This window comes from Leptonotus elevatus, chromosome 13 (assembly GCF_054856555.1).
Source record: "Leptonotus elevatus isolate MCC_2025b chromosome 13, RoL_Lele_1.0, whole genome shotgun sequence".
NCBI classification, from domain to species: Eukaryota; Metazoa; Chordata; class Actinopteri; order Syngnathiformes; family Syngnathidae; genus Leptonotus; species Leptonotus elevatus.
This window is the reverse complement of record NC_141251.1, coordinates 10,510,158-10,534,784: the sequence shown is the minus strand read 5'-3', so window position 1 is coordinate 10,534,784 and position 24,627 is coordinate 10,510,158. Positions and strand designations below refer to the sequence as shown.

Below are 24,627 nucleotides of genomic sequence, written 5' to 3'. Positions count from 1 at the left end.
CTGACAGGCTTCCAACTGTCTGCTGGCCCACAGAGAAAGTTGCCTGATTGTATGCAAGTCTGAATTCATAGACATGTAATACTGTAGCCTATCTTAAAAAAAAAAAATACAAAATATCACCTCTCACATTATTGTAAATATTTCCTATCTTTTGATGGGATAACTGAAGAAATAGCACTTTGCTACAATGTAAAGAAGTCAGTACACTTTGTATAACAGAAAATAAAATGTACTGTCAATGTACAGACATGCAATATTTCAACACACCCATTGTTAAGTCACAGGCAAAAAAAAAGAAGAATAAAGGATGCCTCAATGTGGAAAATGCTCAAATTGGGCTATTACCCATGAAAATCTATTTATGAAAATGTTAAGTGTAGGCCTACTCACTTTTGACATTATATGAAAGAGACAAACTTAAAATGCAATAGTCAGGAATTCTATGTTAGCAATATGACTTTCACATCTGCATAGCAGTTTACAATAGCCTAAGATGTTTTTAACATTTTAGTTAACCAATGCCAGCAGCAAAGAAGAATACGTTTACTACTATAACCACAATAATCAGTTTATAGCCCATAACTCATCAATGGGTTACTGCTTATATTTGGGACACATTAATTTGCTTGGGTCATAGAAAATGTCGTAGGAATTTATTGTCAAGACTGCTGCAAACGGCCAAATGTACATCTGTTTAACGGTTATAGTCAATACATGTTCATCATTAGTCAATAATAGTGTAGTGTATAGCAGGAAACCAGGAAATATAGACCCTTTGAGAAAGTCAAATGCATCCAAACACAATTTTGCTAGACAGCTTGATTTGGCACTTAAAAAAAAATACATATCAGTCCCAAAGCGTTAGAAGACAGCAATATTGTACAACAGCACACAACGCAAGAGCCACTGCGACTCTCGCTATATACTGAAGCATAACATGATGTACGACGCTGCAGTGGAGCCTGTGGCCGGACAATAACATTTGGCGAGAGAGGCACTAAATGTCATTTGTCTTTTTCAAATCTGTCTTAATCATATTCTCATGACAAGCCACATTCAATCTTCATTGTGTGTTTCGCCACTGAGGCGTGTGTCCAGTGGAGAGAGCAGGCAGTAAAACTATATTTAATATCATAACTCAAACTGTCATCCACTTCAGTCCTCTTCTGTAATAGTGCATTGTGCTTTTTGAAAATTACCAATAGAGTATGTTTATTTTTAAACTCCCTATTTTTTTCCAACCCAATTAAAACAGGCAACATTACGTTTGGAGATGATTAAAGTAAAAAAAAAAAATGCATTGAAAGATTGTAGATTGACAACATGACATTTTAAAGATGACCAGACTGGTTCTTTTTTAAACAATGGCGTATTAGGGCCACGTGTGTGTGTGTGTGTGTGTGTGTGTGTGTGTGTATGTATATATATATATATATATATATATATATATATATAGTCCCCCTCCCAAAAAAAAAAGAGAAATAAACTCAGATTTGTGACATTATAAAGTGCCAAATTTGTGAGAAAAAAAAAATCTGAAATTAATGAGAAATAAACTCACAGGTTTGTGAGAAGAAGAAGAAGAAAAACAAAGAAACTTGCGAGAAATACACATAGCATAGCTATAGTCTGGACGATTTGCCAACCGGGAGCTATATAATTTGAGGATTCGTTGGTTGTAAATGGAACACTCTTTATAAAATGAAAAGGCAGGATGATGGAGAAAGACTTCTTAATCTTTACTCGTCACACACGGCAACTACAGCGACAACACTTCCTGACCCCAGGTCAGCTGACTAACACTAACCAATCAGAAGCTACCAGAGTTTAGGTAAATGCAAGTGAATGACTGAAAACAGCAAATATCCTGTTCACATCAAGCAACTTGTACACAACGCTTCAAAGTGCGAATGCTTAATATGATATGGTTAATTTACATTATGGTGTATTTCTCGCATGTTTCTGAGTTTTTTTTCTTGCAAATCTGCCTTTTTAGTTTTGCAAATATACGAGAATATTTTCTCGTAAATTTGTGAGTATACAACCCACCCTCCAAAAATAAATACATATATTTATACGTGGCCCTAACTCTTGTAACAATTATCATGACAGATTTTTAACATGTGCCATATTTGCAATGTGTTCTTAAATTAGTTTTTGTGAAGAGAGCCGTTTTTCACAATTCGGTTGAATTTCAAACAAAAAATATTCTGTATCTAATTTGCAAATGTACAAACTGTACTTTTGAGGTTACATGATACTTTTTATTGGCTTTTTATAATTAAAAAAAAAGATCGCTAACCTCAAACCATTTGAAACAGCAACATTCAAGTCCGTACATGAAAAGACTGTGGTTTTATGCAGGCCCTTGGTGGTCATGTAGGCATAATGTTGTAATCGGTTTTGTGTGCCAATTGAGGCCTTCAAAAGCAAAATGAAATCACATGTAAAAATGCATGGCATGACATTTCTTTTGGCATAATAAACACCTGTCTCATCATCTGAAGTTTGTGTGTTATAACTAAAGTCTTGCTGGCTGTCTTACCTGATATTATAGAATGTTTGTCTAAGAAAAGCCCAAGAGAACTCTAGCATTCTGCTGCCATGGTAACACGAGAGAATTCATTGCAGTGGTTCAGTTATGGGTCGCTAAATGCGGCCTTGAGACGCGGCCGGGGCAGGACTCACTGGAGGGAGGCCTTGACCTTTCTCAGGGTTTCCTGAACCCTCCTCGCTCGACGCTCAGTAGACTGCTGGGAATCCGCATCATTGGCAGCAGGCTGGAGGTGGAGGGCAGAGTTGCCGAGCTTGGCGATGCGGTGGCGAAGGTAGGCCTGCAAGTCCCGGTCGGGGCTGTAGGTGAAAACGACCTCCTGGAAGGCGTGGATCTGACTCACCACCTTAGCTATGCTCCTTTTCAAGCCCAAAATGGGATGATGAGAGGAAGATGAAATGGGATGAGAAATATAAGAACAGAACATGAAAAATGTTTATTGCATCTCATCTGATTTTTACCCAAGTAGCTTCAGCTATTTTTTGCTGTGACCTAATTTGGAGACAACATGAAGGACCCTGGGTTCAGACCAACCAGCTGTAGCTCTGCTTGTCTCTGCGAGATCTTTTGACCCGAGCATCTGGCTACACCCAGCGGCTGCGAAGCATCTGGAACGCAACCTCTTTTCCAATCAAACCCACCTCCCACGGGCACCATCTGCTTCAGCAGTGGCACCCCTTAATTCAACAGCTGCATTATTCCTAGCCAACTGCCCCTTGCTGTGACTCAGCATCTGGTCAATCTGAGTGGACTGATGGAGAGAACAGAGAAGAAAAAAAAAACCAAGTGGGTTGCTGCCATCGATGGATACTTGGTATGCATAAAGTAAGTCATTTTCTGTTACAGGGATTGTACTTTGTACTAAATGAATATGTGCACACATGTGATACTACTTTATAGTGGAAGTCATCCTTAGACATGTCTTGACAATAATAAAATGTGGCCTCACTAGTCTAAACATGACATTCTGATTAATATTACATTTTTGGAATATGAGTTATGAAGCAAAATCCAGCCATTTTTATCCATCTCAGAAGGCGGCCATTTTGCCACTTGCTGTCAATTGAAGATGACATCACAGCTGCTCAGGATTCAGGCAACAACCAATCAGAGTTCACCTGTTTTCTGAAGCTGTGCTGTTTTACCTGAGACCTGAGCAACATTGATGTCATCTTCAGTCGATACCAAGTGGCAAAATGGTCGCCCAGAGACGGATAAAAACAGCTGGATTTTGCTGCTTAACTCATATACCATTTACACAATAGTAACTAGAATATCATATTTAGACGAGTGGGGCTGTATAGAATATATTATTGTCAAAAAAATATATATATTTGATTGACTTCCTCCTTTAACTTCTGAAGAAATAGGAAAAAATCAGACAAAAAATGGAGTATATCAAGGAATTGCTATCATTTTCCACCACTTTTCTTGCTCGGTGTCATAGATGAGCTGGTTTTGGTCAACCGCAGTGCCACCGTGAACAAGGTATTAAATAGAACATCAGCAGTCTTTAACCCTTCAAATGTCATCATACCTAAGCTTGGTCCACTTGAAAGCGCCGCTCGTGACTGCGAAGGCTCCAATTTCCCGCTGTTGAACATGCATGGCCAGGATGTGCGCTGACGGCAGGGTGGGTCTTCTCATCTTGTGTTCTCCCGCAATCAGACACATGTCCTCACTCTTCAGAAACACCTGAGAGAAAGACGTTAATCCCTACCTACGCATCAGGTGCAGCAAGAAAACAGCACTTATACAGCATAGGATGAGAATTGCTGGAGGCAAGAGTCAGACAATATAGTAGAATTAAGAAACATTCCCCAACCAATTACTTAACCAATGAGGGTTGGGGCGAGATCTTAGTATTCTATCTGTCAAAATGACTTGACATTTTGGACAAGATGCAGAAGAAATGACTCCAAAAATAACTAATCATGATGAGAAATTCAATTTCAATCAAAATCAGTTGGATTAGCTTTATAGAAAAGATTACAAAATATAATGGCAATTTTTCCAATACTTTTTTTCCCATTTGAAGGTGTAAAGAGGTTATTAATCCATCAGATTTTTGGAAGGTACGTTGTAGTGGAAATGGCATCTGTGAGCACATCACGTGAGAAAAACCTGCTTGAAGTAGTTTTCCTATTGATTTCTTTGCCCTGAAGCCCCCGCTTTAACAATATGTGGCCAGACTAGCCTTCAGCTCTCTGCAATCCCCGAGTGTACACACACATGCACCTACCTGCACGGCTTGTAGCTCCTCCAGGATCTCGAGCATCTTGGAAGACAGATGCTTCCAAGCCTGTGAAAGAAAAGGGAAGACACTTTAAAAAGAAATTCTATTTAGCATACTGTAAGGTTTAAAGTACCCCCGAGCTGATCAACGCAGGAAAATGATTAATTTTTACTAGCGATGTTCAGACCTGAACATTCCAAAAAAATGTAGCGGGTCAGCCTTACTGGTAATTGCCTGACAATCATGTTCTCCAGACTTTCCAGGACCTGCATGGCTGTAGCAAAATTGCGAGATTCATAGCAATGTTTTCCAATCCACAGATACTTGGTCAGCAAGGCAACTTGTTCCTGGATGAGAGGAGAGCATGTAAAAACAGAAACAAATTACTTAAGTCACAGCAGTTTGGGAGGTGAGTCTGAGAGGTCAATACAACACACCAAGCATGACAAATACTGCAATGGTGAATATTTTCACGACCTGAATTGATAAATACTACCATGAGTTTATTTTAATTTTTTTAGCATTAATCCTGTTCAGGGTTAGATCGTATGTGTCATAAATCCTGCCTTTACAGATAATCTGTGTTACTGAGAGATATTAATTAAACATTGCACTGCACCGACCCTTTTGAATATGTACTGTAAACAACATTGTGCCCACTTTTTGTTGTTGCAATTACAACAGGAGAGAAAAGTAAGCAGCCACAAATGATTTGCATTTTTTGTGCCTCTCACCTTGACTGAGTTACAGATGATTATTTCACCAGCGATCCATTTCATAACACTGTCAGCGTAAGCAAGCATCTGCTGCAGGTAGGAAGCTGATGGCGTCCCATCATGTGGCAGGCTGCTGCCCTCTACTGGTGGAATTTGAAGGGACCAAGTACTTGCTGACATGCTGTTGGACGGGGGTGTTATGCAAAAATATTAACATGTTTATCATTTTAATATAACCCCCCCCCTCCATATTGTGATTATATGTAAATGATAAAATGGCATGTGAAGTAAGTAAAAAAATATTTTCTTTGTAGAACAGAGCAAGTTTTGGTTGTGGGTAGTGTTCAACTGCACAACATAATTTATTACTCTACAATCACAATCGTTAATAAAATTATCAGTTCAGTATTTGCTATGGTAATGTATTTATTGCATCAAGCTTGTAACAATGTACGTAGCTGCAGACTGAATTAATGTATATGAGATATCAGCGTGCCATCGTCAAACATATCTGTATCTGAAGGCACCTCTTACACGAATCATTATTGTTTTGTAATTCATTATTTGTTTTCCGCTCAGTTTTCATGATGTACAGCACTGTTACAGTGGCATTTTTTTTTAAACGTGCTCTTGAGGTAAAATTGAGTAATATTAATGGTTTGTTGGAGAGAAATATGTAGTATACATAGCACTAGTAGCCTTTTTGGTGAAATATTGTGAGAATTACATTCTAAGTGAATACTGCTGAAAAGCGATTCATGTTTTGGATTTTACATTAGTCTGCAATAAACTAATACTGGAATAAAGCTGGAGAACTTACTTGTTTTTCCTTGAGGGCTTGTCCCTGATGCCCTGTATTCTGGAATTGAGGAAATTAACTGGATGACATCCGTGGAAAATGTCCTGCATTTAAAAAGAGTCTGTATGACATTAATTATATATCCATAGATAAATGTCTCCCTCTAGTGTTCAAAAAAATTAAATAAATATAGCTTGACTTCACACCTTATGTCTCCTCACACCCATTGTCACACTGGTTAAAGATGCTGGTGTATATTGTTATGGAAGAAAAGTAAAAAACTCTTCCACACATGGCTGTCATAGTAGCAGGAGGGACAACAGCTTTAAGTATCTTGCTCAAGTGCACGCCAGCAAAGCTAGAGGCTTGAACCAGCAATGTTTAAGTCGAGAAGTGTACTGAACTGTTGCTTGGTGGAAACATGGCTTTTTCATACCTGCTGGAGAAGGGTGAGTTGCTGAGCTACATGCTGCGCACTGTAATTTGTCTGGCTGAAGGTGAGTTTCTCATCACTGCTGGCAGGGTCAACCACCAGGGAGACGACGCAAGGCACAGGCAGAGCTGCAGCTATGGAGAAGTCCTTCTCTTTTGTCATTGGTGCTGCAGGTTCCACCGCTGTTGATATCCTCTCCTTTAGAACACACTTACAGGAATTAGAGAGGGAGATCCAAACAATTGTAGAATTATACAACACAGTATTATTACTGAGGTTACCTTCAAACTTCAGGCAAATGCAACCCAAATCAGATTTTTTTTATTTCTCAAATGTGACCTGTATCAGATTTTTTTTTATGTCAGTCTGAATGGCTCGATTCAGATTTTTTTTAAAAATCCGACCTGGGTCACTTTCATATGTGGTCCTGATTCGGATACGTATCCGAAGTTTTGCAATGCGACCTCAGTATGAACGGCCAGGTCGCAAATATCCGACCTATACGTCATCAAAAGCCCAATATGCGTGTACACAATTAATGAGAAGAGAAGAAAGTTGCGATTTAATTCTATTAAAATAACTCATTTTTCACATATTGGGAAGAATTTGTGCCTTTGAGTACTGTTATCTTACCTGTGGGTGTGTGTTTCCACAGCATTTGTGTGCGAATATTTGTTATTTGAAGGAATATTACTCGTGAAGTCAATGCTAATTATCCGTTAGCATTTGAATAGGATCCTCCATCCACTTTAGCATTAGCGCTAGGCTGGAGATGTTTTAAAAAATTAAGCATGTTTTGTATTTAAATTAGAGTTGTCAAATTGTTAAATCAGTTTAATCAAATCTTAGAATTTTTATTATTCACTACCAGTCATCCCTCTCAGTGTGGATGATCTTCTCCTGGATGCCTTTCCTCACAAGGTTTTTCTGTGCCCCGCCATGTTGTGGTTTGTGTGTGGGCGTGTGTTTGTGGGTTTGAGAATGCTGGGGGGAGGGATGGGTCATCATTTTGTTGTATTATGGATGTTTTAATTGTTCAGCACCATGAGTTGCATTTTAATGTATGAAAGGTGCTATATAAATAGAGTTTGATCGATTGATTGATCAATCACTCAATTAAAAAGGCTTTTAATCAATATTTTTTGCCCGCCAAATTTGAAGAGGACCTGTTATATGTTAATTATTTTGACATTTAATGCTATGAGGACGTCTTCAACATTTTTGTATCCACTGCACTCTCATCCTCCTCTTTTCCTCACCAGTTAATTACTTGCATAATTTAAAATGGGGGGAAAAAAAGACCCCGGTAGTTTGACATAAACAAATATTCAGAATGTCAAACGCAAACATTTATTAAATGCTTTACTTTAACGCATGTACTAATTTATATATACAGTGAATGTAATTCAAACATAAAATGGTTTTTGATTCAATGTTCAGGACATTTTGTATCTTAAAACATCATTTTCCCTCAACAGACAAAACAGAACCTTTGATAACAGAGATGAAAAGAGGACATTTTTGTCATTACTCACCTTTTTCATATGATCCTCTTTCGACGACTGACCATAAAAAGATCCGATTAGACTCCCTCTCCTTGTACTTGAAGGACTTTGGAGAGCAGCTAGAAGGATCTTCCCTCGACTAGCCACAGGAATTACCTGACAGAAAACAAGAAACCATAACACATAAAGTGCATTTATTGTCTTCAACTAATTTTATTGATTATGATTATGTTTGATTAACTGCAATATCGACAACTACTGCAAAATCCTCAGTTCTGCTGAATTAGGTATATGTCAGACTAAAAGTAATATTTTTGATTTTGGACAATTCATGACGCCTGCGATATACATATTATGCACTCATATTGATTGGTTGTTCATAGTGTAATGTGTTATGATTGTGTAGTTACCACAGTATGAAGGAAGTTTTCTAAAACATCCACAATGTTGGACTTTGGCGTGAAGTCAACCATTTTACAATCCATAATCCACACGTTCAACAAGCACAAACTTCGATGAAAGATCTTAGCACTATTTTCAGATCTGTCTGGACCTTCCCTATCATCGAAAACAAAGCAGTGTTAATGGTATGTAAGTAAGCAGCATTTGCCATAAATGCTCGTTGTGCATTCATGTTTTACCTCACTGCACTGATGAAAGTGTCCATAATAAACTGCAGTAGCTGCTCGGAAGTGCAGAAAAAGCGATACGTATACAGGAACTGCTGGATATACCCCTCGGAAGCAGCATTTCTGTGTAAAAAGAAAATGTAGTGTGACTCAAATGGATCGATAACAGTACATATATTAAATGTATTGTATTTATTCATGTGAAGACACTAATCATGTCAATGATTTCTCATAATGATTAGGAATCATTTACATTTTCAAATGATCACTTCTGGAAACCTCTTTGAAAATAACAATGCCCCATCACTTGTGAGCTATTTTTTTTTTTAGAACAGGCCCGCATGCTACTCATGTGGTTCATGGGGGCCACCAAGTGCCCGCAGGCCCCATGTTGATGACCCCTGCTGTAAGGACTTGTCTTTGGAGACCACAAGGTCTAAGTTTCAAATCCTGCTAACAAATGAAAAAAATATATATTGAGACTGATTGTTGGAGAGAAAGTGGTAGACTTCTTGAGAACTGTTGAGGTGCTACTGATCAAGGCACTGGACCCCGTGTGCAAGACCTCTGAGCTACTTTTCAAATCGCTTACATTTATCTACGCACAATTGGTTCTTTGTGTGGTGTAATGCATTCAGAGTGAAAAGTTAAAAGTTAGAAACATTTTAAAAAATACCTTGCATAAAGGTATGACATGAGACCAAGAGGAGTCCCTGCTTGCAGATTTCTTTTTCCTTTGCAAGTTGCAAAAGTCAAGCAGGAAGTAGCCTCACAGCTTTGGACAGCCAAACAAGCAGACAATGACGGCAGTACTGCCATGTCTAAACCCCACTGATCCATATTTTGTGTCTGAAAGAAAACAAGGCATCATTTAAATGGCAAATAAAGTATGGAGTAGAAGTACTTTGATAGCACCTCAAGGTATTTCTTGACATTGTCCAAGAAGGTCACTTTGGATCTCAGTTCTTCAAGCTGGGCCTTCAGTTTGGACAGCATCCCTTTGTTCTCAAAACCTTCAGGACAGAAACATTTTATTTGTATTTTACAAACGGCACAAAAAGACTAATACGATAATAGCGCATAGACTGGCAACAAACCTTTTTTTCTCTCTTGCTGAATAAGTTTCTGGTAGAAATTTCTCATTTTCTTAAGATTCCTTGTTTCAATGGTCAGTTGCTGCTGCAGCTCCTGTTCAACACAAAAAGTCACTAAGTCTAAAATCTTTTATTTCACTATTCTATCAAGATGCGATAGGTCATTTTCACAGTAAATAAACGTTTTTTCCTTCTCTCATTACTATAGCAACAGAATACAACAGATCCTTTGAAGTAAACTGTTGGAAATTGCAGCCAATTAACTGTTACGGTGAGTTAGCTGCTATTTCAAGCTTTCTTATGGAGAAAGTGGGTCACCAAAGTGTGTAAATACAAAGACAATTCATTAGTATTCGTTTGCAAATGATAATAACTTCCTAAGCCATCGGCCAAGTTCTACTTTTTTTAATATTCAGATCCAGTTTGCAGAAAATAAAATGCAAATGATCTTAAATTACCCCATCTGCTCTCATCCTACTTACCCCAAAGCTTGACTGTGCTCCACTTCCAGCAGATAAAATAAAGTGGAATTTTATCTTGTGTGGTGAATATGAATGCATACAAGTTAGTGTGACTAGAATTTTATAACCTATAGCATGTGAATACAGTGGATGCCCGCTATTCACAGATGACAGGGACCGGCTGGCCCAAGAGTAGCGACATTGACATCCATTGAAATGCATTGTAAAAAAAATAAAATAAAAGAAGAAATGCATTGGGATAAATAAATAAAACTATATATTTTTAAATCCAAAAATCTTTCAAAAATGCCCAAAAATATTTTTACATATTGAAAAATGTAGTGAAAAAAACCCCCTGAACAGGCGAATCTACAGGTGTCGAACGGCGAGTATTGGTAATGGGGTTCTGGCCAACCTGCGTCTCGCGAGGTGCATGAAGTTTTTTTAAAGCCCTTTTCACAACAAACTTTAATGGGCGCACTCGCAGCGCCGTCGTCAACACATTTCGCTGTGTACGTGGTGAGCAGCGGGGAGCACAGATGGAACTCTGCTGGGCGGTGCTGCGCAGCTAAAAAAAAATCTATTTATTCTATTCAAGAGCGGCGGCGCCATGATATCTAAACATGTTTTTTTTTTGTGGTGGGGGGTGGTGGGTGCTGTGACGGAGTTATTTACTGATATTTTGGCAGACTTATTTATAGGTAATGTCACTCAATTGAGGAAGCCTTAAATAAATACTCAACAATGAAAGAAACATACATTTTGTCAAATTACAATTTACTAGTGGAGAAAAGCCTCACTTTTTATTTCCTGGTAGGCTGCTACTTCAGCACTTCCCAATATGGGCATGCTGTTGTTCCAATGCGTCAATCAAGGTACCAAGTAAATGAATATCATGTCAAATACAGCCATTGGAACAGAGTTTGAAATATCCACCCACCTGTGTTTTCACATCCAGACATGGCGATCCTCTGTACTGGCCAAGACTCGATGCATACTGGACCACCTCTGGGCTAAAACAGTCCTCTCCAAAGAAAGCCAAGTCCCAGGCCGGCCTGAAGTAAAGGTCTGCTCTATCTGCTCTGGATCCCGTTGAAATGAGCAGATCTGAAACAAGAGAATCGCCGTCCTCCATTTCCTCTGAGCAGTCAGGACTCATCTGTTCATCACAAGTATCAGGCAACCTCTTCTTCCCCTCAGAATGGCAATCAGCTTCAGAAGGGCTTTCATCGCCGGCCCCTGCCAAGTGGTCTCTTCCCTCAGTGAGCCCTGCGTCTGAACCGTCGTCCATGTCTGCTCACAGAGTGTACAGAGATGGGCCAGGGAGGAGAAACAAAGAGAGCTGACTGAATCACATGGGCAGTAGAAAAAAAAAAAGGTCGGGTTATTGAAGAGCAACACATTGAGAAATCCATTGCCGCTGGGGGGGGCAGTTGTATTTCAACTGCACAAGGAATCAATTGTGGAACTGATGAGCTTAAAGGCAGTTAAAGCTGAACTCCTTTTCTCACTATCTTCTTTTTCCGTCTTTTTCTCATCAACCCTGTTACACACTGGTATTCGACACAAGAACACACACAGATGCAAATGTGTGTGTGTGTTTAGTGTCCTTAACATTCTTATTTTGTATTTTGCTACCATGCCAAAACTCAAAAAAACGTAATCTTTCAAACAACAAAACACCCAAACAGACTCACTTCATGTGACAGTCAGCAACAGAGAAACATGTTTTGAAAACCACAACCCCACAAACAGCTTTGATCTCAATAGTATCTTCCAATTCTACCAATTCCTTGATTTCTCATCTAATTTAGGAAGCTTTTCTGATGTTTGCAAATGCTTTATTTTGACTCAACACAAAGAGAATACGCCTGCATTTATGGAGGGCTATAGATATCTAAAAAGATGGGTATATAGTATGGTATATAGTCTTGGGAGTAGGAATGTACGAGTACCAATACCAGCTTTAGGGACGATACTGTGCCATGTTTTAAGGTATCGGTATTTGCGTTGGCGTCTGATACCTATTATGGCCAATTACGATCAGAAACTAGAAATTAGAAATAAGAAGAATAGAAAAATACCATTAGTTCGATGCAATGCTATATTGGGATACAGTATATAGGTCTTTCTTTAAAATTATTTGTCATTGTTTTTTGGGGGGAAATTGTATGCATCAAAAGCACTAGTAGTATTGGTACATGGTATCGGTGACTACTCAAGAGTTAAGTATCATATTGAAAAAAAAGTGGTATCGAACAGCCCTAAATAAAGATTTTGTCATTTTAATGTTGAACAAAAATTATTTGATTATCAAAACAATAATTAATTTCTCTGATAATCATTTGTTGATAAATCGATTAATTGTTGCACTTCTGATTTCCACAACTCAACAACGTTTCCTGGTTAAGGTTTGAGACACCTATTGTGGCAAAACAGTTGTTATCACATGAGTGATGGATGCTGCAATTTTCACAGCCTTTGGTGAAGGCATTTCATTTGTGTCACTGCACTCAAATTTATGGATTGAAAAAAAAATAAGCCAGCATTTAAACAACTGCTACCATATGTAAAATTCAGTAGGAAATCTTTACAAGTAGCTTGACTGTATTGATTGCATATGAAAACAAAGCACATAAAAGGAGTCAACGTATAGGTTTCAGCACTTAAATGCACTTGTTTGCAGTGTTAAAAATGAAGTGCTACTCGACGAATAGATTATGAAGCTCCACCTTTTCTGTAAAATTAAAGATTCCCTTTATGCTCACGTGATGGGATTCACACAATTGAACCAACAATATTGCATTAAAAGCCCCCCCCCCCCCCCCAAAAAAAAAAAAACAACAACCAGTAATAAGCGTCCAAAAATTGATCCTTGTCAACAACCCCGCTACCTAACAAGAGTGTTGATCTCAACAGGAAAGATGGGACGTGACACTACAGCAGCTGATTAAAGATTCGATCAAAATGAAAACAAATGAAGTGAAAGACATCTGCAAGAACAGACTTGACCGTCGGTTCAGTCCTCTTTTGATTTCTCAGTGCACATAAATGAAAAGAGACAAGAAAACAATTGCTTGTTTTCATTCATGTTTCCATTCACAGCCCTTAGTCCTTCCCCCTCAAGAGATTTACACATCATTAACAGTGGAGAGTAGGTTCAACATACCACCTCAATGTGGTTTGACAATGAACAGCATTCAGTCAAACAAAACGCGTTACCATGGGCAACTTCATCCACAGATGCTGCTTTCATTATGCCTACTTTATGCTTAATTGTGATCTAAGTGCAATACAGTCAGATATAAGTGTGCAGATGACATTTTGAGCTAGGATAATGTATGTAATATGTTGCTGTCATGAAACTCATGATAACAATGATTAAAAAAAAAAATCTAAATCAAATCTACTGTGGATAATCCAATCATCTATTGGTAAATTGATCTTTAAGGGAGACATTCTTCTTAACTGGTGATAATATTGAACGTCAGGGAAAAACGGGAAGTGCACATGTGCAAGAAAGCAACTGCACATAAATGTGGCCTGAATGACTGAATGTAAAAAAAAAAAGTTTGCCTTCGAAAAAACCAACACAATAACTATAAAAATCTGCTTACTCATTAATGTGTTGTCTCTCTTCCACTTCATTGGTCAGTATGATGGGGGTACATAGTGTGATTGTGGAACTGAAGGTCTCTGGGTTGCTAAAGCAGATAAAAGAAAGCAAAAGTTAGTCGGCTCTCAATGGTCATTACAACACAAACTGTACACAGTTCATGTCCATTCATTCATTTTCTACTGTCCAGTATGGGAGCCGGGCCCAGCTGACTTTGCAAAAATGCATTTGCCAATTGGTAAATTAAAAACAACACAAATGAAAACTATATAAATTCTGAAGAAAATTGAAATTGTGTTTGTCTATTATTACGACTTACATGAAGAATAAATCACATATGACCAATTAATACAGAAGTTAGGGGTTGAATACTTGACTCAAACCCACTGTCAGCATGTTTACCATGTTGTAGTTCAAGGTCAATAACACTGAAAGCTTTAAAAAGAAAATATTCCCACCACTGCTCATATGAGGAGTATCTTTACTTGATCTTTGGTTTGTGTAATCTGCATTCAAAGCTTCTCCGTCATTGGGTCTTGAGACTGGCTGAAAAAGAGTAACATTGCCTGAAAACACATGACGCAAATGATGAACATGGTGAACTGGAGTTTACCGCATGAACCCGGCCGATGAGCTGCTTCCACACATTCTCAGCGTTCGTCCCTTGATGTGTTAAATAGTCACAGCAGCTCTGGAATGAATGCATATTAAAATCATGTTTATGGAGCAGGAAATGAAAATAAATAGATCAAAAAAGAATGACACTGCTAGGAAAACAGGAGTATATTGGAAGTAAAACAGCCAATAAATTTCAAATCCAACATTCATATTTAGTTAATAATATACATTTTAATTGTATTGGTTATTTTGTAATGTGTTTCATTGAACAGTTTTACATTTTCTTTCCTTTTTTTTTTTTTTAAATAGATTTTTCTACAATAGCTCCAACAATGTATGGAACCTGTTTTAAAAACCTCTTATAATACTGTAACTTCAATCCCATCAATAGTTTTATATCAACTCTATTGTTGAGGGAACGGCAAAATCAGAAGCATGCTTATGTAAACGTCTAAATGCAGTGGGGAATAAAAACCTGTTTAGCCATGGCAATGGATGGTCTCTCCATGGGTGTGCTGTTTGCCATCTCGAGCAGAAGTCGCTTCAGTTTGCGAGGCATTACAAGCTTCTGATTGGGCAACAAAGTGAACTTTGCTGTTGTCCACAAGATAGCAGCAACTCCATAAACACAAGCCTGGACAGCAGCAAAACATTTACATTGGCAATTGGAAGACTTTTTTTTCCTATTCCAATAAAAAAGCATTAATTTAGTGTTACATACCTTCTCAGTTACAATTCCATGTTTTTGATATTCGGGGGAAAGATAAAATGTATCCTGAGATGCTGCAAATAACAGAGTTCAGATGTGAAGAAAAAGATGAAACGGTGGACGGGTGGTTAGCTTATGCGCCTCACAGTATACTGCTCATCCAAGCAGTAGTTGACGTTAACAGAAGAACAGAATATATCCAGGGATTGGCCACCAGCAAATCACAGTGCACTTATAGACAGACAAGCATTCACACCTATGGGCAACACAGTATTGTAATTCACCTAGCATGCATGTTTGTTTGTTTTTTTTGGGGGGGGGGGGGGGTCGTGACCCAAAGCACCTGGAGAAAATCCAATGCAAGCACAGAAATAACATGACCTCCACACAGAAAGGTTTAGCTGAGAGAGAAGAAAAAAAAAAGAAAAAATTCTAGGGTGGCCAGATTTTGATGTCCAAAAAAGAGGCCTTGAGATAATTAAATGATACTCAAAGTAAGTTTTAGCTTATGCCTCCTCTTTGTATGGGTAGAAAATTAAACAAATAACGAAGCCTTACTTGAAAAATTTATAATTAATGACAAAATGTTCTAAGCCCAACCTTTTTCGCGCCTGTGATAGTCTTCTTCTTTTTTTTTTTTTTAATAGGGGTTGGGGGGGGGGGGGATCAAACCCGCACCACAACCAAGTCTCTACCAGTGAGCTAAACCTCTGGGCCAACAACGCAGTTTAGGACCTTATTTGAACGGTCAGGAAGTGAGGTAGGTAAGCTGACCTTTTTATTTAAAAAAAAAAATCTCCTTTTTTTTGTATAACAATAATAACAACACACAAACACAAAACCCACCTTTTCCCCCTTCTTCACCCCTTGCTATTAATTAAATGAAAACCGGACATTTTCAAGAATTCATAAAAAAAACCTGGATGTAAAAAAGTGGACATGTCAAGGCAAAACAGTATTTTTTGTCACCCTAAATTAATCTCGTGGAACCTGTAGGTGAGGCGGACAAATCAAGTGGAGGTCGTAGATGGCTAAACAGATAAGACTACAGTCAGGCGCTTTGAGCAGGAAAGGGTAACAAACGGGTTTCCAAAGGCTGCACTGCTGCGTGATGAAGAAAACTGAACAAACTAGACTAGAAGGTTTCTGGGAGAACTACCGTGTAACTCGTCGTGTTTGGCATGGTTTGGAAAAAGCGTTTACCAATGTTTAAGGTAATTCAAAGATATTCTTGGTGTCCTCTTTCTTTCTTTGCAAATATCCCGTTTAGCAATATGGAGACCCACGGCTAATAAATCAAAGCGGCCACTGTATGTACATATTTGTTTTAATGGCTAAATTGAGCTATTGTGGCTTTTAATTTACATTCAAAAAGGTTGCAAATATAGTTTAAGTAAACATGAGAATGCCATAGGCAGCTTAAATTTAAACATTAAACATAATTATTCGACAGCAAATCAGTGCCTAGTGGCTAATAACTTTGGTAAACCACTAGCCGCAGTGGCTGGTGTGCCAAAAAGTTAATATAGTATTAGTACTGTATGTATAAAATGCCTGACAATTTTTCCCACCACATCTATTTTTTTTAATACAACATAGCAGTTGAAAGCTCTTTAATACTTAAAGTACGGCGGTAGAGAAGATCCTGTTTTTTTTTTAGCGCTATGCCATGTCCAAACGATATATTATGGTTTGTTTGCTTGTAGTGCTATTGGAGCTAATAACCACATAGAAACATGGTGAACATGCCTATACATGCTGTACTTAAAAAAATAAATAAAATTAATCTTAATGCATATGAGTGTCTGAGAATACTGCCAAACAGGGAGAGGACTAGAGTTAGGGCAAACCCACTATTAAACAGATGCCACTATCTTTTTAGAAAAACTAAATCATTTTGTCATAGCATGACTGAGAGTACAAGTTTCAGGCATATTGGTAGCGAGCCAAAGCACAGACAAGGCTTGTTTGGTTGCAATGGTTGACCCACAGGACCAGCAAGTCCTTCTCCGCTAGTCTGAACCCTACAACCTAAATTCAAATAACTGTGCCATGAAATGCTATTCATTTATTCTCAACAGTCTATTATGATTGTCTTTCCCTGACACTAAAACAAATACAGTACACCTCCGCTATTCACAGGGGGTGGGGGACTGAGCCCTGGCGTGAATAGCACAAAAGCATGCATAATCCACACCCACACAATTGTTTCTTCTTTCTTCACCAAAAGTACCACCATCATGACAGACATTAAAATACAGTAGCATAGTAGTTCATCAGAGGCTTTAACATCATTGTAACGATTTGAACATTACCGTTACATTTCCATTTTGACGGGTACGACTTAAGAAACTGCTATGATAGTTTTGGAATCTGTATGTTATGCAATGGTGGCATGGGGAGTTGTTTTGCTCTATGGGGTCTTTAAATGCAACTTGAACCAAGATGCATGGGTAGCTGCCAGAAGACCCATCACAAATAAAAAGCGACTCCTCCCGGCAGAGGTGCCAGTTGTTTCTCTCTGTCGCTTTATTATTATTTTTCTACAGCAATGAGGAAAACAAAAAGTGATCTTACCAAAGTTTTTAGGTGTCAAGAAAAGCATCTCTCCCTGGCAGCTAATGTACACAGTGTCCAGGGATAAGGAATCTTAAAAGAAAAGAAGGAATGATGGCTGCATAAAACAATTTTGCCATATTTAATAATAATTCTTCCAACATCCATTTCATTGAGAAAATATAGGACAAAATTTGCATATTCTTATAAGAGCAATTCATAAAAAACATATGCATACATTTGGATGATTACCTGGAAAGTCAATATAGGACTGCAGGGACGACAGGCAGGTGAAGCAGAGAGCCCAGAGCTCATTCACGGTCAGCCTCAGTCCATAATGAGCAAGTAACTCTCTTAGTGGGATCCACTGAAGGAAAAAAACAACAACCATTTAACATGAAAGAAATGCAAATGTTTTATTTAATTTAAAAAAAGAAAGAAAAGCAAATCAGTTACCAGTTTTGGCTCTTAAACAACATGAAAATATTGCAGGCATTTTTTTTTTATGTATAAAAATTGCTGACTTCATTTGTAGCTAACATATACAGTATATCCTACCCTCTTGATACTGTAAAGCAATTGTTTTTGCTACAGTTACAATTATGAGATTTCTCATGACATTCATACTGGCCAAATCGAATTTTTCACAACTATATACTTATGTATTATTGAAGGTTGTGAGATGTTTAATATAACAATGGAATTAGATGGTTGAACAAACATATACTCAAGAAATATTTTTGTTTGTAGCAGGAGTCAACCTGTAGTTAGTTACACACAGCACATTAATACTCATAAGCATGAATCCAAGGAAAAATGTGAGATGCAAACAAAAGACATCCATGATTGATTTACTAACCTCATCTTGAGTTTCTTCATTGAGGAAAAGCATGCTTTTGGTCATGTGGTTCTTTGGCATGTAGCGCTTGTGGTGATTTGATATTTGAGCCCCAAAGTTGTCATATTCCACGCCCGTTGGGTTGCAAGAGGCAGATGTGCAGGATGGGACTACATTCTGACTCGCTTCCTTAACTGTATTGTCATGACCGTCTTGAAAATTGGTTTCTTTGTAGCATGAAGATTTGACAGCGTCTTCATTGTTTCTTCTTGACATTTGAACGTCAGCAACTGAGCTCACACAATCTTCTGCACTACTACGTGGATACGACTCACAGGATCTTCCTCGTGGGAGTCTTTTGGATCTGTTGCTCCACACAGACTTGGAACACAAATGTTCATCTGCTCCGATCTCGGACAGGTCTGATACAGGTACGCTGATATTTCCATGTGGTGGAGTGGGACAAGGTGGGTTATTGGAGTCGGGGACGGAGCAGGAGCGATTCAGCGCCCCCTTCATCCTGTTGAATCTCTGCTGTGCTCTCATCCTCACTGGGGAGCTATTGTGAGAACGGCAGTCCAGCTCATCCGCTAAGCCCCTGCAGCATCTGTCTGCATTATCTGCATCCTCAGCCCAGAGGGAGGAGTCCCAACCAACACATACCTGTAAAAGTTCAGGTGCTTTAACATGAAACAGAACATTTATATTAAAAGTCAAACATGACACTAAAATGTGGATAAAAAGAACATTTCTTGTGAAAATGACTAAATAATGGAAGTGTTTGACATTGTATCACCCAATGAGAGAAAATTTGTTATTAGTCACTTAGAACAGGAAAATACAAAAATACTTAATCAACTGAAACAAAAGATTGTGGATGTTGGGGAACAATCTAAGAAAGAGCACGTTTGCATACACCAGGAATCTAGGATTATTTTTCATTTTCTAAAACGTGAACTGGGCTTATTCAAAATGTCCTCTATTTCTCACTGACAGTTTCATTTAGAAATATGTGAAAGGCTGACATCATAGTTTCGCTTTGAGAAGCGTTAAATAGAACTAACAAATATTTTTTTACCATTTAAAAACTGGTTTGAATGATGTATCCAGACGTTTCATAGTAGCTGTAGCCTTGGATTGTCTATATCAACAATTCTAATAACCAACCTGTTGTCTGGATAGACCATTTGCTTTCATAGTAGTGTTGACAGAGAGATCTTTACTAATATCATAGGAACTCAGTCTTTTGGATTTTGAATGTTGCCAAATGGCCTCGCAGCTCTCTTGTCCATCTGTGGAATGATATGGAGAGGAATGGGTCAAGTCAGAAATCACTACAGCGATCAAATGTTGACATAGTGAGCAGAGATGATGGAATGACCTTGGAAATTTGATATCGATTCAATGGAGAGCGCACGCCGTCCAACAGAAGACAATTTACGGCACACAGCTGCAGATGAGGTGTGGGGCAGTCGTGCTTGAGCCTGATAGAGGATGTCCTGGCGGTTTGCCATAAAAGGTTTAACATAAAAAAAAAAATCCCTTTTCAGTACCCCAGCCTTCTTTGATTAACTGTAATATTTGATCCATTCACTGCCATTGACAGCTATAGACGTCAAAAATTCATTTGAACTTTTTCTATTAGTTTAGTTGTTTTCATTTTTGTTAACAGGAGTATGAAAACCTAGATTTTTTTTACATTTAGAGCAAATATAAAATTTGTGGTTAACTAGTGAAGTCATGCGAATAATTACGATTACAAATTTTAATCGCCTGATGCCCCTAATTTTTTAATAATCTTTTTTTTTTTTTAAGAAAAGATTATTAAAAATTAGGGGCGTCAGTCGAGTACTATTTTTTATCGTAATTAATCGCATGACTTCACTAGTTAACTCATGATTAATCACACATTTTATATCTGTTCTAATACAATATAAAAAAACACTAGGTTTTCATACTCTTGTTAACAAAAGTGGGGAAAAAAATGTAACTAATAGAAATAGTTAGAATGATTTTTTTTTTACGTCTATAGCCGTCAATGGCAGTGAATGAGTTAATATATAATAATATATCATAAAAACTCTAAAAATAGATTTATAAAAACAATTCCCCTGGTTAAGAGATCTGTGATTACCTGTATGAGCGGTCTGTCCTCTGGTTTCTTCTCCTGCATTTTCTCCAACAGCTTTTGAGTTTCTTCACTTAGCTCAGCCTCCAGTTCTGGTTCGATCACAAACTTCAGTGCAGCGGACAGAGTTGAGCCCAAAGAAAAAACATGGCCCTGCATCCCAGCACAAAGAATCATTTATAGTACAGGCATTCTATGAACACTTTCATTTATAAATGTACTGTATGTCTGTAATCTGGTGTATTACTTTAAAGACGTCAGAGAAAGTTTTTGAAAATAAACATTTTGTTTTATACCTCAGTGCGACAGTATACCGCTATTGTGTTTTAAATGAAATAAATAAATGCCTATTTCAAATGAATGACTCGATTTTATGAGGCTGGGGGTGTGATTTAGGACTCCAAATGTTAAAAACAAAACAAAAGAAAAAACAGGAAGAGACAGAATTGTGTCACTTGGGCCATGCTGTGTATACCCAGCATCAGTTATTCAATATCTCTCACCTCAAATGTGCTGCCTGTGTTATCAAACTCAGGAGGCACAAATAAGCCCTCAGGATCATCTGGAGGACAGAAACGCACAAAACAATCATGACAGTAAATGATATTATAATCTCAGACTGCACTGCAGTGTACTAAATTTGGTGAAAGAGGGATATTACTACTATCAAATTTACAAATTAAAATCAATCCAATTTTTATTTGTTACAGCGCTTTTCATATATGGATGAAAATCGACTCTTACCGCTGAGCTGTTCCATAAAGCAAACATTCCCATGTGCGTTGAAGGCCAGTGTGTCGGGGGTGATGCACAAGGTGTGGAAGAGGTGGGAGGGTCGAAGGCTCTGCAGCGCCAGAACGCATTCTGCACACACTGCCCAAACATCCTCCTCAGACAGGCAGCTGTCTCGCAAAGTCAAGATGTCTGCCAGAGACACATTCTCCTAGAGACATACATACTGCAGTTATAATATCTATAGTTACATATATAACATTATTCAAAAGTTACAATCAACTCTAAACTGTGCACATGTTTGACTGTGTTGGTTTATGCATGTATTATCTTGTGATTGGCTGGTGACCAGTCCAAGGTGCTCCAACTACAGCGAGATGACTAAGAAGGTCCCAGATCACCGGTGACCCCAATGACAACAGCGGCACAGAGAATGAATGGATGGATCCAAACATTACATTAATCCAATGCTTCTTGAACACAGTATAATATGACTAGCAGAAAATATTGGATTTTATTCAATAGCAAGGCCATTTGGCACAATATTCACCACATCCTCCACATGCACACCACACCATGAAGTGATTCTACACACCCACGCAGTAAAGTGAGTCATCTGTGAGCAAATGCCCACAAATGGACTCAGTGTGTTCAATATAGAATCAACCATGCTAATGTTTCCTTCCTCTTTTTTATGTTTTTTTTTTAATAAACAAAGTATGCTATTTGCAATGTTTAACTGCTTATGTGTGGTAAGGGAAATGGAAGCATCGCCACAATTCCTTGTCACATCCTTCCACTGCTCTAACTCTTTAATCCTCCCATAATGTTATTCCATATATGATCATCTCAAATGCACGTTCGGCTGTCACTGGACAGGCTCCATTCAAAATGACATTCAAAGTCATGAAGAGAAGCACAATTCTGTTTTACATTCACAACACTGTATTCGTGTGATCTTAAGGATGATCACAGTTAGGGCACAAAAGTGCTACTTTAAACAGCAGCAGCAACTCTATAAATAGACAATTTCCCTTGAGAACAATACAATGAAAAAGAGAAGTCCTATGCACTGGCCTACATAAGTTTTGCTACGAGTCGAGGATCCTTGGGAGTGTGGTCATGGTCTTCTGTGTGAGCTGGGACTGACAGTGAAATATACTGCAGAACTCACAGATGGTGTGCGATTTTGCTGTGTTGTTGTGTTGGTGTGAGTTTTTTGTGGACGGTGGGAGTTATCTTTGGCAACGGGGCTTGAAACAACCAGTGCAGTCATACCACCAAATTCAGCTGTTCGCCTGCAATTCTGTTAGATCACAGCTCAGCTAAAATGTTATTCACCAAATGTCTAAACTATTGTCTATGCTTGCACTTACATTGCACTTGCATTTGCATTCGAACCAATTTGAAATTGTGAGACTTCACTTCACCTAACGCGTCGGTTTTTTTATTATTATTTAGGTACACAAATTACTGCATACATCTAACGATCTAGCACACCACTGTATTAAAACGTAAATCCGGTGCACTTAGGGACACCAACAAAAAAAGGTTGAGGTTTACGTTTGAAGCAATGCTCCAGCTCACCTGGGTGAGTTGTTGACACGTCAAACATTGAAACCACATAAATTATTAATAACAATAATTATACGTGGTCAGACAAAGAGCTAACTTGGTGTTGTCGTTAACTCACCCCTGAGATGACCGTAGTATAAACAGCAACCCTGCGTTAGGGCTTATCATTAATGTCATGCTAATATAAATTAATTACCACGCAGAGACTCCCGACTCTGAACCACCTGTAAACTATAAATGTTGTATGACACTATATGCCTCTCAGTCCTCGTTGAAGTTACGATGACGTACCTCGTCTTCGAGCACAGGAGGCAGATGGTCCATTTCATAGTATGCGTCTCTCCACGAAGTCTCCATTGCAACAACTTAGTTCAGCCGAGTGAGGGTATTCCTGCCACAGACAACGGCGACCGCAGTCATGCCTGAGCCCCCCCAGAGAGCAGCATCGACTTCCGCCCGGCTTCAGTGCAGCAGCTACGGTCGATGGTAGCCGCTCAGGTCCAAAACCAACCCGCAGAGACGCGGAAGATGCTCAGTGTTGCGCATGTATTGTGCACGTTTGCTGCAGTCAAACGAATTTACACCCACAGCGCGCAAACACGCACGCTAACACAATAAAATAATTACACGCATGCACGCACATGCACACACTGTGAAGTGTTGAAAATCAAATCATTACTAGCTCAATTACAACAGTAACTCTCCACCCCCCCCCCCCCTCATATTTGTTCAAATTACTATGTTATCGTTAGACCATGAGAATTGGCTGGCAGACACAAATATTCTGCCTCAGGTGATCATTTATATAACATTCGCTAAAAAAATTAAAAAAAATAAAAATATAGCAATACCCACTATTGAGCTATATTTCGAACAGGCCTGCCGCCCACTCTCATGGTGGTCCATGGGGGCTACATTGTGCCCCATTACATTGGTGACCCCTGCTGTAAATATATACAGACTAGTACTATTTACTTGTTACATATTACAATTCAATTGCATTTTATTTGCATTTCTAAGGCAATCCAGTTTGATTGGCCTTTAATTTTACTTTCATTTTACGTACTTAATGTTTAATCTTGGTGTGGATGCTAATAGTATAAAATTGATCTGTTCATTGGAAATTACTTTTTAGGTATTGGTATCTTTTATTTATTTTACATATTTATTTTGGTGTTTGGAGACGGCCTCGAGCCCCCAATTGTGCATCTCTGTGTGATCCCATTCCATCTACATAGATTCAGAGGGATTGTCCATGCAGTTTTCATATTTTTTTAATGAAATATGATGACATCAGAATCTATCTGCTTGTGCCTCAATTAAATCACAAAAATTGCATTACACAGACTTCGCCCAGGGAGAGCTGGGTGGGCATGGGTGGTGGTCGGGGGGTGTCTGGTTGTGGGGGCACTTATAAAAGATTTGTTG

At 38.5% G+C, this 24,627-nt stretch overlaps 1 protein-coding gene across 11 annotated transcripts; it reads right to left on the bottom strand.

Moving 5' to 3' along the window:
• Positions 1 to 631: 631 nt before the first annotated feature.
• On the bottom strand, positions 632 to 23,727 carry kndc1 (kinase non-catalytic C-lobe domain containing 1). 11 transcript variants are annotated; one of them, XR_015096975.1, is made up of 18 exons: positions 14,657 to 14,721; positions 14,535 to 14,589; positions 14,045 to 14,131; positions 11,368 to 11,720; positions 9,970 to 10,060; positions 9,788 to 9,885; positions 9,549 to 9,721; positions 8,885 to 8,995; positions 8,654 to 8,801; positions 8,274 to 8,399; positions 6,742 to 6,948; positions 6,327 to 6,409; positions 5,525 to 5,687; positions 5,015 to 5,137; positions 4,797 to 4,856; positions 4,092 to 4,249; positions 3,016 to 3,305; positions 2,793 to 2,913 (listed from the first exon to the last, which is right to left on the bottom strand). XR_015096975.1 is itself a non-coding variant. In XM_086093863.1 (17 exons), the coding sequence occupies exons 3-17, from the start codon at positions 14,073 to 14,075 to the stop codon at positions 2,685 to 2,687; spliced, it is 2,154 nt and encodes a 717-aa protein (XP_085949989.1). In that variant the 5' UTR covers positions 14,076 to 14,131; positions 14,535 to 14,589; positions 14,657 to 14,721; the 3' UTR covers positions 632 to 2,684. The 11 variants fall into 11 exon arrangements, 8 of the variants coding, with proteins under 8 accessions (XP_085949989.1, XP_085949991.1, XP_085949990.1 ...); XM_086093863.1 differs by lacking the exon at positions 3,016 to 3,305 and having other exon boundaries at positions 632 to 2,913; XM_086093865.1 differs by lacking the exon at positions 3,016 to 3,305 and having other exon boundaries at positions 632 to 2,913; positions 6,742 to 6,936.
• Between the last annotated feature and the right edge of the window lie 900 nt (positions 23,728 to 24,627).

Coding starts and splice junctions, on each gene's coding strand:
- kndc1 (XM_086093863.1), bottom strand. CDS start 14,075: ATGAAGTGGAAGAGAGACAACACATTAATGA. Junction 10,061..11,367: donor GTCTGGATGTGAAAACACAG/GTGGGTGGATAT, acceptor TGTGTTGAACAG/GAGCTGCAGCAGCAACTGAC. Junction 9,722..9,787: donor ATGTCAAGAAATACCTTGAG/GTGCTATCAAAG, acceptor GTTTTCTTTCAG/ACACAAAATATGGATCAGTG.